The 16,994-nt window shown below is 52.7% G+C and overlaps 6 protein-coding genes across 6 annotated transcripts, besides 3 other annotated features; 3 read left to right on the top strand and 3 right to left on the bottom strand.

Moving 5' to 3' along the window:
* Positions 1-429: 429 nt before the first annotated feature.
* Positions 430-3,428, bottom strand: EKO05_0002147 (uncharacterized protein; the record flags this gene model as incomplete). Its single annotated transcript, XM_059635844.1, has 2 exons — positions 430-2,700; positions 2,748-3,428. The coding sequence occupies 2 exons, from the start codon at positions 3,426-3,428 to the stop codon at positions 430-432; spliced, it is 2,952 nt and encodes a 983-aa protein (XP_059491827.1).
* Positions 1,801-1,850: a tandem repeat.
* Positions 3,429-4,708: 1,280 nt separating the features above from the next.
* Positions 4,709-4,732: a tandem repeat.
* A 372-nt stretch (positions 4,733-5,104) lies between these two features.
* Positions 5,105-6,014, bottom strand: EKO05_0002146 (uncharacterized protein; the record flags this gene model as incomplete). Its single annotated transcript, XM_038944195.1, has 2 exons — positions 5,105-5,733; positions 5,786-6,014. 2 exons carry the CDS (start codon positions 6,012-6,014, stop codon positions 5,105-5,107), a joined length of 858 nt encoding a protein of 285 aa, XP_038792817.1.
* Positions 6,015-6,612: 598 nt separating this feature from the next.
* Positions 6,613-7,743, top strand: EKO05_0002145 (uncharacterized protein; the record flags this gene model as incomplete). Its single annotated transcript, XM_038944148.1, has 3 exons — positions 6,613-6,697; positions 6,749-6,820; positions 6,878-7,743. 3 exons carry the CDS (start codon positions 6,613-6,615, stop codon positions 7,741-7,743), a joined length of 1,023 nt encoding a protein of 340 aa, XP_038792816.1.
* Positions 7,744-8,850: 1,107 nt separating this feature from the next.
* Positions 8,851-10,925, top strand: EKO05_0002144 (uncharacterized protein; the record flags this gene model as incomplete). Its single annotated transcript, XM_038944231.1, has 2 exons — positions 8,851-10,434; positions 10,482-10,925. The coding sequence occupies 2 exons, from the start codon at positions 8,851-8,853 to the stop codon at positions 10,923-10,925; spliced, it is 2,028 nt and encodes a 675-aa protein (XP_038792815.1).
* Positions 10,926-11,510: 585 nt separating this feature from the next.
* EKO05_0002143 (uncharacterized protein) lies at positions 11,511-15,281 on the top strand (the record flags this gene model as incomplete). Its single annotated transcript, XM_038947439.1, has 1 exon — positions 11,511-15,281. The coding sequence occupies one exon, from the start codon at positions 11,511-11,513 to the stop codon at positions 15,279-15,281; it is 3,771 nt and encodes a 1,256-aa protein (XP_038792814.1).
* A 436-nt stretch (positions 15,282-15,717) lies between these two features.
* On the bottom strand, positions 15,718-16,684 carry EKO05_0002142 (transcription elongation factor TFIIS; the record flags this gene model as incomplete). The annotated part of the gene is made up of 2 exons (XM_038944084.1): positions 15,718-16,142; positions 16,195-16,684. 2 exons carry the CDS (start codon positions 16,682-16,684, stop codon positions 15,718-15,720), a joined length of 915 nt encoding a protein of 304 aa, XP_038792813.1.
* Positions 16,341-16,386: a tandem repeat.
* Positions 16,685-16,994: the final 310 nt, after the last annotated feature.

Genomic DNA, 16,994 nt, shown 5'->3' with positions numbered 1-16,994 from the left:
GAGACAAACTGGATCTGACGGGCCCAGACACTATTGCAACTACGATCCATGAGGCCAGTGGATACACCATCACGATGGGCAGTTTTGGTAAATGGCTTGATCATGGCGCGGCTTGACGGTCAGGGTCCCGCCCGCCCGCAGTCGTTACCGCGGTTTGGCCGCGTCTCTAGAAGCACAAAAACAAACAAAACGGCTAGTGTGGTCTTTGAGGTAGGCTTCAATCTATATCATAAATCTACAGTATGGTCGCTTGCCTGCGCGCTATAACGCTGAATTAAGGGAATGGAATGCACGACCCGGCGCACTGCCCTTGGTCTGCTTTAGAAGATCAACTCCATGGCTCTTGCTTGATGCTTACGCCCTGGACCCGACCACCATGCGATCAATCTGAAAGATGGGCACAGAAAGAAAAAGAAAACTGCCGCGAGATCAACGCATTCGCCTCATCTCGAAGTTATCGGTCTGTGCTCGTGCTGGAGAAGCAAAGCTCCTCTCTGAAGTGGTCGAGTTGGCTGGATTCAGACTTTGTGGGTGCAGAGCGCCAGAAGAGGTAGGCGCACGAGAGTCCTCAGTGCTCATTCTCACAGCTTTAGGACTGACAAGCCCAGAACGTGGGTCCAGCTTCTCTTTGCCACTTGGAGAGTTGTCAAAATCGCCCTCGGGTATGTTGGCCATGCCGATCTCTTCGTCGCCATGACGGCTGCGGCTGAAGAACCTGTTTCGGTGGTAGTGTTCCCGCGCTCCCAGACTGCTGTTCGTGCCAACACGCTGAATACCAGTAGAACGGCCGGTATCGTGAGAAGATCGCGCTGGCTCCTGAGAGTGTCGTGACGGCGATGTCACTCTAACGACAGTAGCTCTCTGGCGGGCTGCAATGTCACGGTCGTCCAGCACATCGCCGCTGGGGTCATCAATCATACCCTTCATGCCTAGAGAGAAGTCGACGCGTCGGCCCATTGCAGCTATTGACTCCCCACGGTGCTGACCAGGTTGACGCAGGATAGAGCCACGACGAGCGGGGCCGCCATTGGGAGCGTCGTTGGATCCGTCGGTCGCTGCTGGCACGAAAGGTTCATCTTGACTTTGATTGTTGATTTGTCCGCTCGGGTTATCAGGGTTGCCGTTGTGTCCAACACCAGGCGTAGGAGCGTTCTGGAGGTTCTGGAGATAGACAGGGAAGGATTCCTTCTGACCAGGGTAGCGCATGCGAGGTCCTTCAATACCACACTCTTGAATAGACATGGTAAGTGCGCATATAAACTTGTTGCGACGTTGTAGACGTAGTAGTTCGTTCTGCCAGTTCGACTTGTAGAAGAATACCACGTTCATCTCGAGCCAATGAACTTCCTGGACTGCCCTCAGCTCCGTAAGGATGTTGGTCTGGTATTCGCGCTTTTCAGACGTAACAAATTCGAGCAACATCTGGCGGAGGCGGTCGATCTGCTCAAGTGTAGTACCGAACTTGATGATAATAGGTACAGCTTCAGCGAGAGCTCCTGAGCGTCGGTGATTGAGAATGAACAGCGTATTCAGATAGCTATTGGGTGCCTGGACAACGTGACCTTGCATCTTCTTGAACTCGGTGTAGAAGAGAGCAATTTCCTTGACAAAGTAATCATCGCCACGTCCCAAGTCCCCACTATTACCGTAGATCTGGACGCGATCGCCCACATCGTAAGGGTGCTTGATAAACACGAAGATGCATGACTGCAAGAATTCCTGTGCTGTTGCAGAGAACAGCCAAGACAGAGCCAGAAGCGTGGAACCAGCAGACGTTAGCACACCAGACGCTGAAGTCGAGATGAGGGAGATGAAGACGACGACGGTGATGATGAAGACGATGAACATGAACACATCGTCAAGCTTACCAACAACGCTGTCAAGATCCTTCAGCGACGCTGTGATGGACTTGCGCTCACGACCAATCTCAACGCAGACAGCCTCTAGCTCTTCCATTGAGATATCGCCGTTCATGTCTTTGTCGAACATGGAGAAAGCAGCGTCTGCCTCTTCGTCGCTTTCGAAAGCGTTCTTCAAATCTTCGGCGTGTACCGTCTCGGTCTCAGGCCGTGCAAAGGTTCGGTACAAGCGGCGAGCAAGAACCTGACCTCCACTGTTTGTACTAAGAAGCTGAATGACGACCTGACTAGGGTGGCTGCTTGACGTGACTTGGCGGCCAGTGAAATCGCCAGCAACTTTTCCGGCAATATCGCCGAACTTGCTGAAGCCTTCCTTGATGTTCTTCTGAGCCTCGGTAACCAATTTACCAGGAGTGCGCGCCCCAGACGGTCCTTGGTCGTAGCGCTCGAATTCAGAGTCCTCCATTGCGATTTTCTGTTTCGAGTACGTGTAGAGCTTGACCAGACTGCCGATTTGGAACTTGTTCAATTCAATCCTGTCCTGGTAGGTTCGAAGATGGAAGCTGATGGCGATAAGCTGAATGATGATCTTCTCGACAAAATTCAGCACGAATCCGACAAAGAATGAAACAATGACCTTGTTCATGGTCTTTTGCCATCCCCGATCCTCGACACTGTGGTTTTTCATCGTGGGAAGGAAGGAGATTTCGATGGCCAACCACCAGAAGAACAATGTTGCCGGCAGCTCGAGCTGTTTTCCCATGTCTCTCCACTTCTTACTGTTGTTCGTGAAGAGACTAGAGACAAGTCCAATAGGCCATGGAAGCAGCTTTGCGAGTAGCTGTCAGATGTCAGAATTTGTTCATGCAGCAGACGTAAAGAACTTGCCCTGCCAGCCCAGAGTGTCAACCAGACGATCATAAGCCATATCGAAAACCACACAAGCTCAACGCCGCCAACAGTCGCATCCGGGAAGGCGAAGGCTCCGACAAGGATCGGTATGAGAATAAGGAGGACTAGGGGCGTAATGTATGTGAAGTACCTAACGATCCAACTCGAGTTATGTACTTTCTTAAAGAATTTCGAGAAGTTTGTGGAGGGATTCTCCGGAGGCTTGTAACGAGCTGCTTGTTCGTGCAGAGGGTTTGTCGCTGCGTCGAAGTCGTCTATTAATTCGTCGCGTCGGGATCGAACACGCTGCATGGAACGAGTGACCGAGTGCCCCCTCTCCAGTGCTTCAGCATCCATGATGCCTCGTTCAATTTGGAGCAGCGCAAGGTCATCGTCAAGTCTGCTCGCCTGCTCGCGTGTCTGAGAAGGTGATTGCATATGGTAGTTAGGGTGGTCGTATTGCGTCTCCACCGTCAAGTGGGTTCCAGAGCGTGGCCGAGCTCCAGTCGCAAGTCCTGGAGGGTTCGCTGGCGCCGATGTGTTGGAATGCTGGTGGCTCAAATCCTCGCCAATATAGGTTCCGTCGTCGTCGGATGAGCGTTGATGGATCGCAGGAGCGGGCGTGTTGCGGTCCATGTTGTAGGTTGGCTCGGGCCGCTCATTCACGGGCGTCGTCATGGTTGCTGGTTATTCGGAGGTCAGCGACCTTGCAAAAGCTCTTGAGTTGCAGCCAACTGGCAATGGCTGGAATTTACAGGCTCGTGTAGACTTTGAGCTAACGATAGGAATGACGTCGACCGTGGAATTTTCGCCGGACGAAGTTTCGAAGACGAAATATTGCCGACTGCCTACAAGCGAGTGACAGCAAAGAAAAGGGTGTAAGTGAATGCAGCGAAGTAAAGAGAGGGCTATGAGACGTGTTTGTAGGTGGGTGTAGTGGAGAAGTGATGTGCGGTCCAGACGGGCTTCCACATATACGCTCGAAGACCCCGATCTACGATGTTCATTTCGACAAGACAGCTTGCCCCTTGTCACCAACCGGATTGCGAAGAAAACTGGGTCGAGCAAGCAACAAGTTGCTTTCTAAATCGGCCGACGTCGATGGGGCGCATTGGTGTGGGGCTCTGCCTTACTCGAGGCTGTTGGGATAATTTTGGTACGAAAACATTTGCTTGTGCACCACTGAGGGCCCAGTGGCGGCCAAATTTCACAGTTGTTATCTTCTTCGGAGCGAATCAAAGTTGCACAAGATACCGTTGAACTCGCCGAGACTTCCAGCGAGAGCCGCGAGGCGCATCCATGTCCGACGGTTGGAACGCTGATGTGCACACGTTTGCTTCCGGAGGCCGCGCCATGGTTTTTCCGCGTGCGCAGAGCTGCCAGAGCTCGTGGCGTTGTTCAGCGACTTCACAATGTTGTGTCTTTTCACATGCGTGTATTCCTGAACTCCTTTCCTTCCGGGTTTGCCAGCGGCGCAAGGCAGGGGTCATGTAGTGGGATCGACATGAAACACTTCCGCGATAACGTCTTCGAGCCGCACCCTGTTTGATTCACGTGGGGGCATTTCGACGGTTCACCTGGCTTCAGCTGAAGGAATGTTGTTCTTCTATCGAGACCCGCTGGATCTCAGGCAGCTCCAATTTTCTCCATATGTCAATCAGATGATACAATTGGGGGATGAGATACCTTGCGCCACATCTTGTTGCAGCTGTTGTCCGTGTGTCGAGGATTCCAACAGACACCTCTGACGCCAATCATAGCACAACTGCACCAGACAGCGTCTCTCGCGAACACAGGCGTGGATCGGCATACGACATGTACTCGCGTTAGGCGACGACTCTAGGCAGTGAGTGGAGTCGAGCGCGAGCGGACCGCTCACTTACCGATTCCGAACATCTCGCTGTGGGTCCAATGTTGTCATTTCCCGTATTTGCACGGGTTGTGACAACGTTGTCTCCCATCATCATCATCATCATCATCATGCTTTGTCTGCGTGCCGCCAAGTAAAAGAAACAGCCAGAAACGAGGCTACTGATCCTAAAATTGTAGGAAACGTTAAGTGCCAGTTTGCAGATAGTCTGCATTACGAGAAGGTATGGCAATGTACAGCGAGATTCACATGTGTTGTTAGGCATTTGCAAGCAGACTCGAAGCCTTCGTCCGTCCCATCTTGGAAGCCGTCTTCATTGTTAGTCTGCAACAAGACAGGCCTGTACTCATGGCCTCGGTATACAAGCAGTTCAGATGTAGCTGCACTGCATGCTATTGATGGCTAGTTCGACGTGTCAGTATGTAAAATTCGGCATTGGCAGTAGAGTGATTGGATAGTACACCGTCAGCGCCAACGCTGTAAACTACTGGTCGTAGAACTCCCTCCAATCACCCCAGATGATCTCATGTTCGTACTTCTTCATAAGCTGGCCGGTAGGGTCTTCACCTTTGACGTGTGCCCATGCCCCAGCAAAATGTACGACGAAGGTGCCATGCTCCCACACCTGTCGAGAGTCATCGAAGCACGCAATTTCCTGTGGAAAGGCGTTCAGCTTCCATTGCGGCACCTGGTGCACACTCTCAGCCATGATCTTGTCGTCTTTGAGCAGCTGAACTGTAGCGTCTTGCTCGCTCATATGTTTGTCCTTCTTCTTCGCCTCGTCGTGGATGGCGAAGGAATCGCGTATCAGCTTGAGTGACCTTTCGTGACCGCGGACGAGGAAGGAGCCCGAGTTGTAGCCATTGCAGTCATGGGTGGTGAGGTAATCGATCGCATCAGGGTCAGTGACGTTCTTGAGCTCCTCCTTGATGATGTCGGTGACCTTGATATCTGTGTTGGTCACGAGCGTATCGAAGTCGAGCCACCATATCCAGTCGTATCTGCCAGTCTTGATGAGACGCTCGGCCATGTTGTACTTCCAAAAGACAACAGCGCGGTCGGTGTGCGACTCGTAATCAACGATGAGATCGTAGCCATGGCGGCGGGCGTAATCTAGGACGTTTACTTAGGCTCGATGTGATCAGTGCAACACAGTCCGACTTACGATCTTTGCTCTTGAGTGAGAGGTGGTGATATGAGCGCTCTTCAGTCACAAACGTCATGAGCGCGATACGGGGCGTGCCCTTCTCGGGAGGCGCCTCGGCAGGCACAGGAGACATGTCTACGGGGGCCTCTTCATGAGAAGGGCCCTGGCTGAGCTGCCATCCAAAGAAGGCAAGGAAGACGAGGAGGAGTAGAAAGGCGGGCGGGATCTTCAGAGAGCGGACAAGCATCTTGAGGATTGGGCGCCCTCGCGATAGAGGTCAGCAGGAGGGCTCGAGGCAAGAACAATGATATTGTAGCCTCTGCTGGCTACATTGCGCAGCTAGTCGCAGAGGAATGCCGGGCATGTGAGGGGACATCAGCTCAGGCGCGTTCCCTTGGAACGACATGCACACGAAAGGAGCATTGACCTTGCACTCTGCACCCCGTGAGATCGAGACCGCGGAGCTGGGCTCAGCCGGGGCTCAGAGCGGCTCGCCACCCCACGCGGAGGGTTGCACGTCTTTTCCTGGAGAACATGTGGGATCAGCAACACGGCAGCTATAGGGAACAGCAGCGGGAAGGGTTTTTAGCTGACGACCAGGGACGAAGAGTGAAGCTACAAAGTAGAAATCTGGGTACGAAGCGGCCCGTCTTGTCTTGGTCAAACGCGTTGCCAGCTGGTTCCTGCCCAGCTGGACCCTGGCGTGGAGGGAGCTCCCTCCCAGCCCCACCACTTCGTACTGAGGTCATGCGCCAGGCTGAACATAAGCAACGCATGCGCCTGTTATCGTCGCGACAACTGTGTTATCGTGACTTGGGTTTCAACCTTGCGTGCCTGTTGCGAGCATGTCCGGTCTTACACGACGCCGCGGAGGTGCTGGAGGTGCTGGAGGTGCGCAAAGAGGCCTATTCATAGATGGTGTTTGGCACTGTGAGTGCAGTGCATAGGTACTCTCTAACAGGCAACTGGCCACCGCCACAGGCGACTGTACTCCTCGTCATCTAGCAAACCATTTCGAGGTGGAGAAACAGGGCCCTAACCAGGGCAAATGCTGTAGGCTTGCCAGCAGCGCGAATACCTCCTGCTGCCACAACAACTAACGTTATATAGTCCGTATCTGTCAAAAGCAGCAGAACGACAAATCTCGATGCATGTTCTTTTTGTGGGACAGCAATGCTCATCCACGTGAGGCAGCAGCTCTTGCAAACAACTCTCGCACCGAGTCCACATATACAACTTCGAAAACGCCGCCTAAACGCCCAGCGTCACCTCCACCACCATATACAAGCGATCCAGGACGTCGTAATTCGGTTCGGAAGCGAATTCGAGCGGCCAGCCTTGACATGGACGACGAGTACGACCTCGAAAGCACCGACGATGCCTTCAAAGAAGAACTGAACAGTGTCATGACCGCAGTCGAAGCGCCAAGAAAGGCAGCACGGACAAGCGACTTTGTGACGCCCTCGGCAAGACGAACGCTGCTCTGGAATAAAGATCGGGCTGCGGCCAACGCCAGTGAGCTGCAGACACCGCAGACAGCTCGAACTGTCCAAGCCAACCCTTTCTCGTCTATGCTAAGCAGATCCCCCTTCACTCCCTCTCGCCCAACCGATGAGATGCCTCAGACTGCAACACCATCCTTGTCTCCTTACGAGACGCCTACGCCAAGTCGCTTCAAGGACGTGGGTGGGGATGACCTTGTCCGCGATGTCTTTGGCCTCCTGCAAGATTCCAACATCAAACTTAGTACACAAACAGAAAGGGACCTTGACAACTTGTTATCAAAGCACGTCAAGGCTGCTGAAGGTCTTACACGAGGTCGCGATGTGATACAAACCATCATCAAAGCTCGTGATGCAAAGATCACCGAGCTTACCTACCGGATTGGTACGCTGAAGGTGGAACTCGAAGCAGAAAGGACTATGGTCAACCACCTACAGTGGGACGCTCAGGCCGAAGAGCAGCCAAATCCTTGAAGACCCTACCACTCAGAGGAAATGGATTATCTCGCCCGTTGGAGAATTTTCGACATGCACAATCTCCGGTTCTACTATCGAATTGTCAGATCCTTCTCTAGCCTGCAAGAAATTCAAGGCTGAAGAAGCGCATGATTGCTAGCTTGGAACCATCAAGCAACGGTCCAGAGGCAGGACAAGGCTTCGAAACCCCACTCACACGCTGCAAAGCCGATCTGCTGATCCTGCAGGATTGCTGCTGTGATATGATGAGTGAAGGCCTGAGAACCCCGGTTCAGAATGTGGCTGCGTACTATGAAGGTGTTGCCCACAATCTCGGTCGATTTTGGCATCACAAGTTCTTTCAAAGCACGTAATCAGGGTCTCTAAGCACGACATCAAAAACAGACAGCGCCTTTCTCCTCATGGCTGAAGGGCATGACGAAGATTGCAGCTACGACGTGACCATGGCAGCGGAGGCCAAGACACGCCCAGGCTCTTCAAGTCGGAAACCGGCAGAGTACTTGCTGCTAATTCGCTAGAAGCACTTTTTGTACGCCACAGCTGACGTGCGCCGAACCTCCGCCGCGTTCTGTATCCACATCGTGCAGCGGAACCTTGGCATCAGTCTGCACGCCGTTTGTGAAATCTACGTAGTGTCGTTGTGGTACTATAGCTTGGACGTATTGAATGCTCACAAGCAGTAGTAAATGCCCCAGAGCTGAATTATATCCTACAGCAGATAGGTGTTTGCAACGTACCCAGAGTTTCTCAAGAATATACACTGTGTATTTCTTGAATTCCTGTGTATACCTGAAGACCCTTGGACTCGTCTTCGAAGGTGGGGCGTCGGCCGTGCCGAGACTACGGGATACTGAGATGGCATTGCGCCTACACTTTACCTATCCTGAGAGGCCTTACCGGCGTCGACCGGTAGTGGTGTGAACGCCAATACTAAACTGATGTGGGATGAACGCACTGGGATCCCTGAATTTGCTACAGTCCTTGGCGGTTTTGACCCTATGAACAAGATACAAAATCCAATCTTTGCCTGTGCGGTTTGTTCACCCATCCTGCCTCCCCACTTCCACTCCTTCTTTTTCCTAAACCCGTCTACCGCCAGACAGGATGGATTTCCTCCGAAAGATTGGTGGGTATCTGGCGCCTCCACCATCAAAATCAGACGACGGACGTGACCAATGGCCCTCGCGCGCTGCGTTCCTTCTTGCCGCCATGGGTGGCTGCGCTGGACAAGGAAACTTGCTTCGATACCCCTCTGTCGTATACAACAACTACGGTCTCCAATGGTTCATCCCGTATCTGCTTGCAGTGTTCCTCATCGCCATTCCCGCCTTGGTCCTCGAAGTCTCCATCGGTCAAGCCTATCGTGGAGGCACCGTTATAGCCTTCAACAACATGAACAGACGGCTCAAGGGTGTCGGCATGGGCCCAGTGATTGTGTCTTTTATCGTGGTTCAATACTTCACTGTCAACCTGGCGTGGATTATGAGTTATTTTCGCCATAGCTTTACAAGTCCGCTGCCATGGGAAGGCCGCATAGAGGAGTTTTACTGGAACGATGTCCTTCACGTTGGTAATATCACTGAAGGAGGTTTGACTGACGACGGCAACAGCGTCGCTTCATACGTCGGCTATCCCAAAGTCTCTCTCATCGGCGAGACTGTTGGGTGGAGCATATTTGTCTGGTTCCTGATCTGGATCTCCATTTTCCGCGGAGTCGGCATGACTGGCAGAGTTGTCTACTTCACCATGGGCCTACCAATCGTAACCACCATCATCTTTGTAGGACGTTCACTGTCTCTCCCAAATGCCAGCGAAGGCGTCAAGCTTCTATGGACCAACTTCAGAGGCGACCAACTCGCATCTGGTGTTGTATGGCAGACTGCGGTCGGACAAGTCTTCTTCTCTACTGGTATTGGTTTCGGTTACTTCACGAGCTACGCAAGCTACAACCAAAAGCACGCAAATGCTGTCATGGATGCCGTCCTCATCTGTGGTAGCAACGTCCTCTTTGAGAACTTTGCTGCTTTCGCCGTGTTTGGGGTTGTTGGATACCTCCAGCGTTGGCCCGAAGATGGCGTCAGACTTGGTGCTTTTGTCGTAGGATTCTTGACTTTACCAGAAGCTGTTCTGCAAATGCCTGGAGCCAACTTCTGGGCAGTTCTGCTCTTCTTCACTCTTGTCGTTCTTGGATTCAGTTCTGCTTTTGTTATGTTGGACGTGGTCGTGACCTTGATTTGCGATTCTGGAATGGTCAAGGCCTCACGTCCGGTTGTGGTCACTGTGCTTACTGTGGGTTCATTCCTCATGTGCTTGCCATATTGCACGGAGTTTGGTTACTACCTACTCGACGGTGTGGACAGATGGATTAACAACATCGCACTGATCTTTGTGGTGTGGACTGAGGTTACAAGTGCCACGACGGTATACCGTTGGCGTGATATTGTCGATCAAACTGGCCTCGTAGCCTTCAGCCTTTACAACTTTGGCTTCTTCGGCGGACAGTTCTTCGGTATCGTCCTGGCACATGGAATCAACAGTCCAGGAGCTGGCGCTGGCGCCGGTATTGGCTTCTATGCGGCGTTTGCCATTGTCGCGACCGTTATCGCACGCATACCCAGTACCGCTGCTCCGTCGCTGTGGAACACCAACGTCATTTTCCGCAAATTTTGGTTCTTGGCTTTCTATTCCGTAAGTTCTTTGACTTTACCTGAGGCTCACGCTAAATGTGTATACAGGGCAATCAACTTCGACGTGATCTCAATGTTATCGTCGGGCAAGGAAAGAATTGGAAGATTCCTGCTTTCCTGCCTTTCCTACTCCGCTACATCTCTGGGCCAGTTTTGGCCATCATCTTCAGCTTCGCTTATCCAGAGTTCCACACTCTTCGGTACGATCCCATGTACATCACGGGCTTTATTTTGGCAAATCTGACCATGGTGGTCATCATCCTTGGTTTCACTATTCCGAGGTATTACGACGCCTTTGTTCCGTATGAGCGCCGCGGCGAAGGGACCGAGCCTACAGTTGCGATGGAGACAAAGGGCGATATTGCCGGAGCTCCTGTCAGCGATCTTGTTAAAGCCGAGGGTGGCGAGGCTCCTCCAGCATACGCATCTTCGCAAGAGCATGTGGACAAGGATTCCCAGCACCATAAAGAGGCCACGCCGGAGTCACGATGAACGATCGGTGGTCTGGTCGCGAAGTTGTTTTTCCTAGTTTGGCGGGTGATTACCTTTCCTTCAGTCTTGTGGTGCGACTCTTCTTCATCCCGAACAGCAACCTATAGACATGGCAGCCTTGCCGAAAGGTGACGATCTCGAGCGAGTAGCCTTCGTGCACACTTATACGGGCTTCCATATCAAGTGCTTCCGCATAAATTTCTCCAGCTATGAGATGCTAACAATAACATGGAAAGCCTCCAGCATTACTGTCACGGAGCTGCTGCCTAGGTTGTCGTCTTGGACTCGAGTGCGCGCATTGTGCGGACGATGGTCCCACAAAACTCCAGGGTGCGCGATATGTGCGGGCGGCGACGCAAGGTCTGACAAAGCGTAGGTTACGTTCAAGTGTGGCAAGAAAACCTTTATATAAGATCCCTTTGAGGATACTACATTTACTTCAGAAAAATTATCGCCTGATCTTCCGATCGCACTTTCTTGTTCCACCATATTACCTACCACCAATCACTCAGTGCGCAATATCAAACAAGAAGCTTCAAGCCGGCGGGAGTACGCTGCGAACCACTCCAAATTTCTTTGAGTGCCATGTCATCCAAGGATCGGTCTTCTAGGGTGCGCGACCCGCAACGAGCTGTCGTCACAACAACCTGCTTTATTGCTAACCTACACTGTCCGTCATGCGTGGGATCCATCCAAGAAAGCTTGAATGCGCTTTATCCTGCGCCTGAGTCAATTGTCATCTCGATTGTTGCGCACTCCGTTGTCGTTCGCCATAAACCGGAACTATCAATTGCAGAGATATTAGGCTCACTGGACGCTACTGGATTCGAGGTGCACTGCATTTTCCAAGACGACGAAGCTATCTACGAAGCACGACAAGGAAGCAGCACATATGGACATGGTTTCGATTGGCCTTCAAGATTAGAGCGTGCAGTATCGCGCTGGGCGACACCGAAGGCGGTTGAAAGTCGCGAGGAAAACATGCGCAAGAACACGGTACATCTGGAACAATGCGACCAGTGCAAGGCCGAGCAAGGAGGTATTGTTCTCGCGCTGGATCAGGACTCCACCTCAAATGCGAAGACGCTCGCAACCGTTGCGACATCTTCAGAGCCTAGCTTGGACATCACTCTCTCTTCCCAGTCAAGGCCGCCTACTCGACAGGCTCCAGTCAGTGCCGACTTAACCAGTCGCCCCTCCACATACAAGGCGACCTTGGCTCTATCGGGAATGACATGCAGTTCATGCGTTAGCAGCATCACCCACGCTTTGGAGCAACTGGCTTGGGTCCGAACAGTCAACATCAACCTCCTCACCAATAGCGGTGTTGTGACATTCGAGGGCAAACACAACGTCGGAGAGATCACAGGCACAATCGAAGATTGTGGGTTCGACTCCAGCGTGGATAAGCTAGAAGAAATCGAGACTGTCGTCTTGAAGGGTTCTTCTCCAAACAAGCAACGCTCGGACAAGTGGCGAGCCGTTTACACCATCCGTGAAATGACCCATGATTCTTGTGCTAGTCATGTCACCCTTGCGCTGAAGTCGCACTCCTGGATCGATGCGGTAGACACCAATCTCCTCACCAGCAGTGCTACCGTCACCTTTCGGGGTAAGGAGCATTTGATGGATATCAAGGAGAGCATCGAAGGTGTTGGCTATGCTGCAACACTTGAGGGCGTCAACTCCGCCAGCGCGGAAGAATCTGCCACCACAAGGGCTGTTTCGATCCGTATTGACGGAATGTTCTGTGCTCACTGTCCTGATACGATCATACGAAATATCAGGGAGAGCTTTAAGGGGAGCCACACAGTCGACATAAAAGGAACACCGTTGTCGTTGGTGTCACCAATTCTTTACGTGGAATACCTTCCTGATCCTCCGATTTTCAGCATTCGACACATCTTTGACGCTATTACAAGAACAAATCCTGCCTTCGTACCATCAATATTCCATCCCCCTTCAGTCGAGGAAAGAGCCAATGCTATGCATACGGTAGAAAGAAGGCGGACGATGCGTCATTTAGTCGTATGTGCTATCTTGGCCATTCCGACGTTCATCCTGGGCGTTGTGTTTATGAGCTTAGTACCAGCCGATAGTCCTGTCCGTCAGTACATCATGGTACCTGCGCTGGCTGGAAATGCCACTCGACTCAGTTGGGCTTTGTTTTTTCTTGCCATTCCTGCATATTTCTACTCGGCAAAGTCGTTCCATATCCGGGCCTTCAAGGAATTGAAAGCAATGTGGCGACCAGGCAGTCACACCCCTATGTGGCACCGGTTTACACGATTTGGAAGCATGAACATGCTCATCTCACTAGGCACGACGATCGCTTTCTTTGCCTCGATTGCAGAGCTAGCTTTAGCTGCAACGAAGAGATCCTCCGGCACAATGGACAACTCCTATTTCGATGCCGTGGTGTTCCTCACCCTTTTTCTCCTTGTTGGGCGCTTTCTGGAGGCCTTCAGCAAGGCAAAAACTGGGGATGCGGTCACATCCCTACGAGGGTTGCGGCCCAATGAGGCTACTCTTGTTGTACCAGAGACAGGCGACGTTAAGATGGCAACAGACTTGCTAGAGGTAGAGGATGTCGTTCGGGTCCACTACGGTACCTCGCCCCCGTTTGATGGAGTAGTCCTTGACGGTAACACGAACTTTGACGAGTCTAGCTTGACTGGCGAATCACGCCCTGTCAAGAAGGCGGCTGGGGACAACGTCTACTCCGGGACGGTCAACAGAGGTGCGCCTATCAAGATGAAAATCACTACATTATCGGGCGCCTCGATGCTGGACCAGATCATCAACGCAGTACGGGAGGGACAGACCCATAGAGCGCCTGTTGAACGAGTTGCAGACACAATCACTGCTCACTTTGCGCCCTGCGTTGTCGCCATCGCCATTGTGACCTGGCTTGTTTGGCTTGTGCTTGGTACCACTGGCGCAATACCGAAAAATTGGAGGGACGAAGAAGCGGGAGGCTGGGCCCTCTGGTCCCTCAGGTTTGCAATCGCTGTCTTCGTCATTGCATGCCCTTGTGGGATCGGTTTGGCGGCACCAACTGCATTGTTTGTTGGTGGTGGGTTAGCAGCAAAGCACGGTATACTCGTCAGAGGTGGCGGTGAAGCCTTCCAAGAAGCAAGCTCACTGGACTGCATTGTGTTCGACAAGACAGGTACTTTAACCCAAGGTGGCGATCCCACAGTCACCGATCATGCCTTCGCCAACTCACAAGATCCTTTGCACGTTCTTGGTATTGTCAAAGCTTTGGAGGAGAACAGTGGCCATCCTATAGCTCAAGCACTGGTATCATTCTGCAGCAGAGGGGATGTCTACACTCCGACCATAACGACCGTTAGCGAGACCCCGGGCAAAGGTTTGAAGGGGACGTTCAACGTCAACGGACAAAGTGTGACCGCGATTATTGGCAACGAAGCCCACATAGCCGATCACAACGTCTTTATACCTCCAGACATGATGATCGCTTTACACTCCTGGAAAGCTCGTGGGGAGTCTGTAGCACTACTTGCAGTACTTTCAGCTGCTACACAGGATAGCTGGCAACTTGCCTGCATCTTCTCCATCTCCGACGCGCTCCGACCGGAGGCAACTGGTGTCGTTCGTTCCCTCCGAAAGAGAGGCATCGATGTATGGATGCTCTCAGGCGATAATGTTACAACAGCGAATGCCGTCGGTGCTCAAATCGGGATCCCTGGCTCCAACATCATCGCCGGCGTGCTTCCGGATGAGAAAGCCGAAAAGATCGAGTACCTCCGGCAGACGTTGACCAAACCACCAAGATCGACACTGTTCCGTGTGCCATTTCTATCCCAAAGGACCAGAACGCCGAAGCGTGCTACCATCGCGATGGTGGGAGATGGCATCAACGATGCACCTGCGCTTAGCACTGCAGACCTGAGCATAGCCATTGGAAGCGGCTCAGACATTGCACTTTCCTCGTCCTCGTTCATCCTCATCAACAGCGACCTCACCACCATCCTCACTCTTCTCGACCTGTCTCGCGTCGTGTTCCGGCGAGTGTACTTCAACTTCGGCTGGGCCTTGGTGTACAACCTGGCTGCTATGCCTATTGCTGCTGGGGCCCTGTACCCAGTCACTACAGGAGCCAAGGTGGATCATCACGGCGTGCGGAGCGGTGGGAAGCATATCAGGCTGGACCCTGTGTGGGCATCGTTGGCCATGGCGCTCAGTAGCCTGAGTGTAGTGTGCAGCAGCCTCGCTTTGCGGAGTCGGATTCCTGGGGTGGGTTTCAAGGCTAGGAAGGAGGATGTTGTTGTAGACGACGCAGGGTGTGGAGACGACGCAGGGTACGGAGACGATGTCGAAAGGCTGGTTTGATGGAAGCTGCACGCTAAGAGAAATGCTCTTCTTGGTGCCCTGGAGAATGTACTTGGTCTGTTTCAAACCAGTCCTTCAAGTCCAAAACGTACGTGATGGAGAAATAAAGCGTCGTAAACCTTCCGCCTCTATAGCTCCCACATTCGTTCGTACATCACTAGACCTCACCCTGGTATTTGCGTGATTGTTGGTGTTTATAGTGATGCATTCATCCCAAGTCACATTGCATGATGTGACTTGGCCAAAAGGGGTGTGAAGGCTGGCAGGCACTTCTCCACCTGGAGCACAACAACTCGCCTGTACTCCAAGAAGGGTAATCTCAATCAAGGTTGAACGCGCCTCTCCATGCCCGTGGAACGCCCCGCTGCAAACTTTTCGAATCTCCCCAACTGCACTTCGCTCTTCACCCAAGACCAGGAACCAGTCTACGTCCGCACTACGAGAACTTCCACCTATTGCCGCAGTTCATGCATTCGCAGAAGGTCGTCATCGGTTCGTCAGCACTCCTCGTCTGCGCCTGACTGTATGAGACCATCTTCTGCTTGCACTTTCCACACTGGAACTCCTTAGAGATACTCTTCTCGACCTGCGCGACCATGGCCTGGTTCATGTTCTCCTTCTCCAGCTTTTCGTCTTCTGCGCGGCGCTCATCAGACTTCATCTCGTCATGCGTCATGACCACAAACTTCTTGGGTGGTACGTCCCCGGACAGCACACGCTTTCGCAACCCGGGGTTGGACTTGGCTTTCAGATTTTGGAAGAGCGAGCGCATCTTTGTCTTGTAGGCTTCGTTGACTCTGCCGGCGTTTGCGTATGCGGCGGCCTCTACTTGCTTTGCGATGGAGATGATCAGGTCGGGTACTGAGCTTGTGTTAGTGTACTCTTCGACACTGGTAGGTGCATCCTGGCTTACACTCGGTGCTCATATGCGCCAAACCGTCGTACATGAGGCGCACAGACATGTCTCGCGCCTCCTCTCCAGTGACCTCATAGTTGACTTTGTCCGTCTTGTGGTTGCGCTTCGCAGGATCTACAGTATGCTTTTGCTTGTTTTGACTGGGCGCAGGCGAAGCAGCAGCCGAAGAAGCAGGCGCAGGCGAGGCGCTTCCGTTTGTTGCTGAAGCAACCTTCGCTGGTGTACCTTTCTTGGGTTGCTTCTTGACCTCGTCCCTCCATTTCGATACCAATTCGGTTGCAAGCTTCTGCACGGCGGGGTCTTTGTGTGTGCGCAGACGGTTGATAGTGACACCAATCCTCGTTGATCGCAGAATGTCCTCGGTCGCGTGGACGCCGGTCTTTAGGTCGTTCAGCAGTTTGATCACCGATGCGCTGGGCTCATTCTCCTGTATAGCCTTGCCGATCGCCTTTCCCCGCAACTCGATCTCCTTGGCATCCATAGCCATGTCGGCGTCAAGTGGTCGTATGAGAGGATGGGAGCGCGGTCCCTTGAGTCAAGGTTCGAGGCTGAAGTTTTCGTCGAAGTGCACGCGACGTGGTTGATATCAGATGTCAGAGCTCGGCGCAGGCTCGGCGATTCGCTGTTTCGGGCGAAAATATGTCAGAAAGGATGATGTAGATCGGCCGGTGGTGGATAGCGGGTTGGTACGAGGGTAGTTGGGGGTTGGGGGTGAGGGAAAGGCTTGAAGTTGTTGTCCGCAAAGGCCCAGCCGCGGCTGCCAAGGTGCGCTAGTACCACAGAGCTGCAAGCTGTGG

Source organism: Ascochyta rabiei, chromosome 3 (assembly GCF_004011695.2).
Source record: "Ascochyta rabiei chromosome 3, complete sequence".
Lineage (NCBI taxonomy): Eukaryota > Fungi > Ascomycota > Dothideomycetes > Pleosporales > Didymellaceae > Ascochyta > Ascochyta rabiei.
This window is presented reverse-complemented; position numbering and strand designations above follow the sequence as displayed.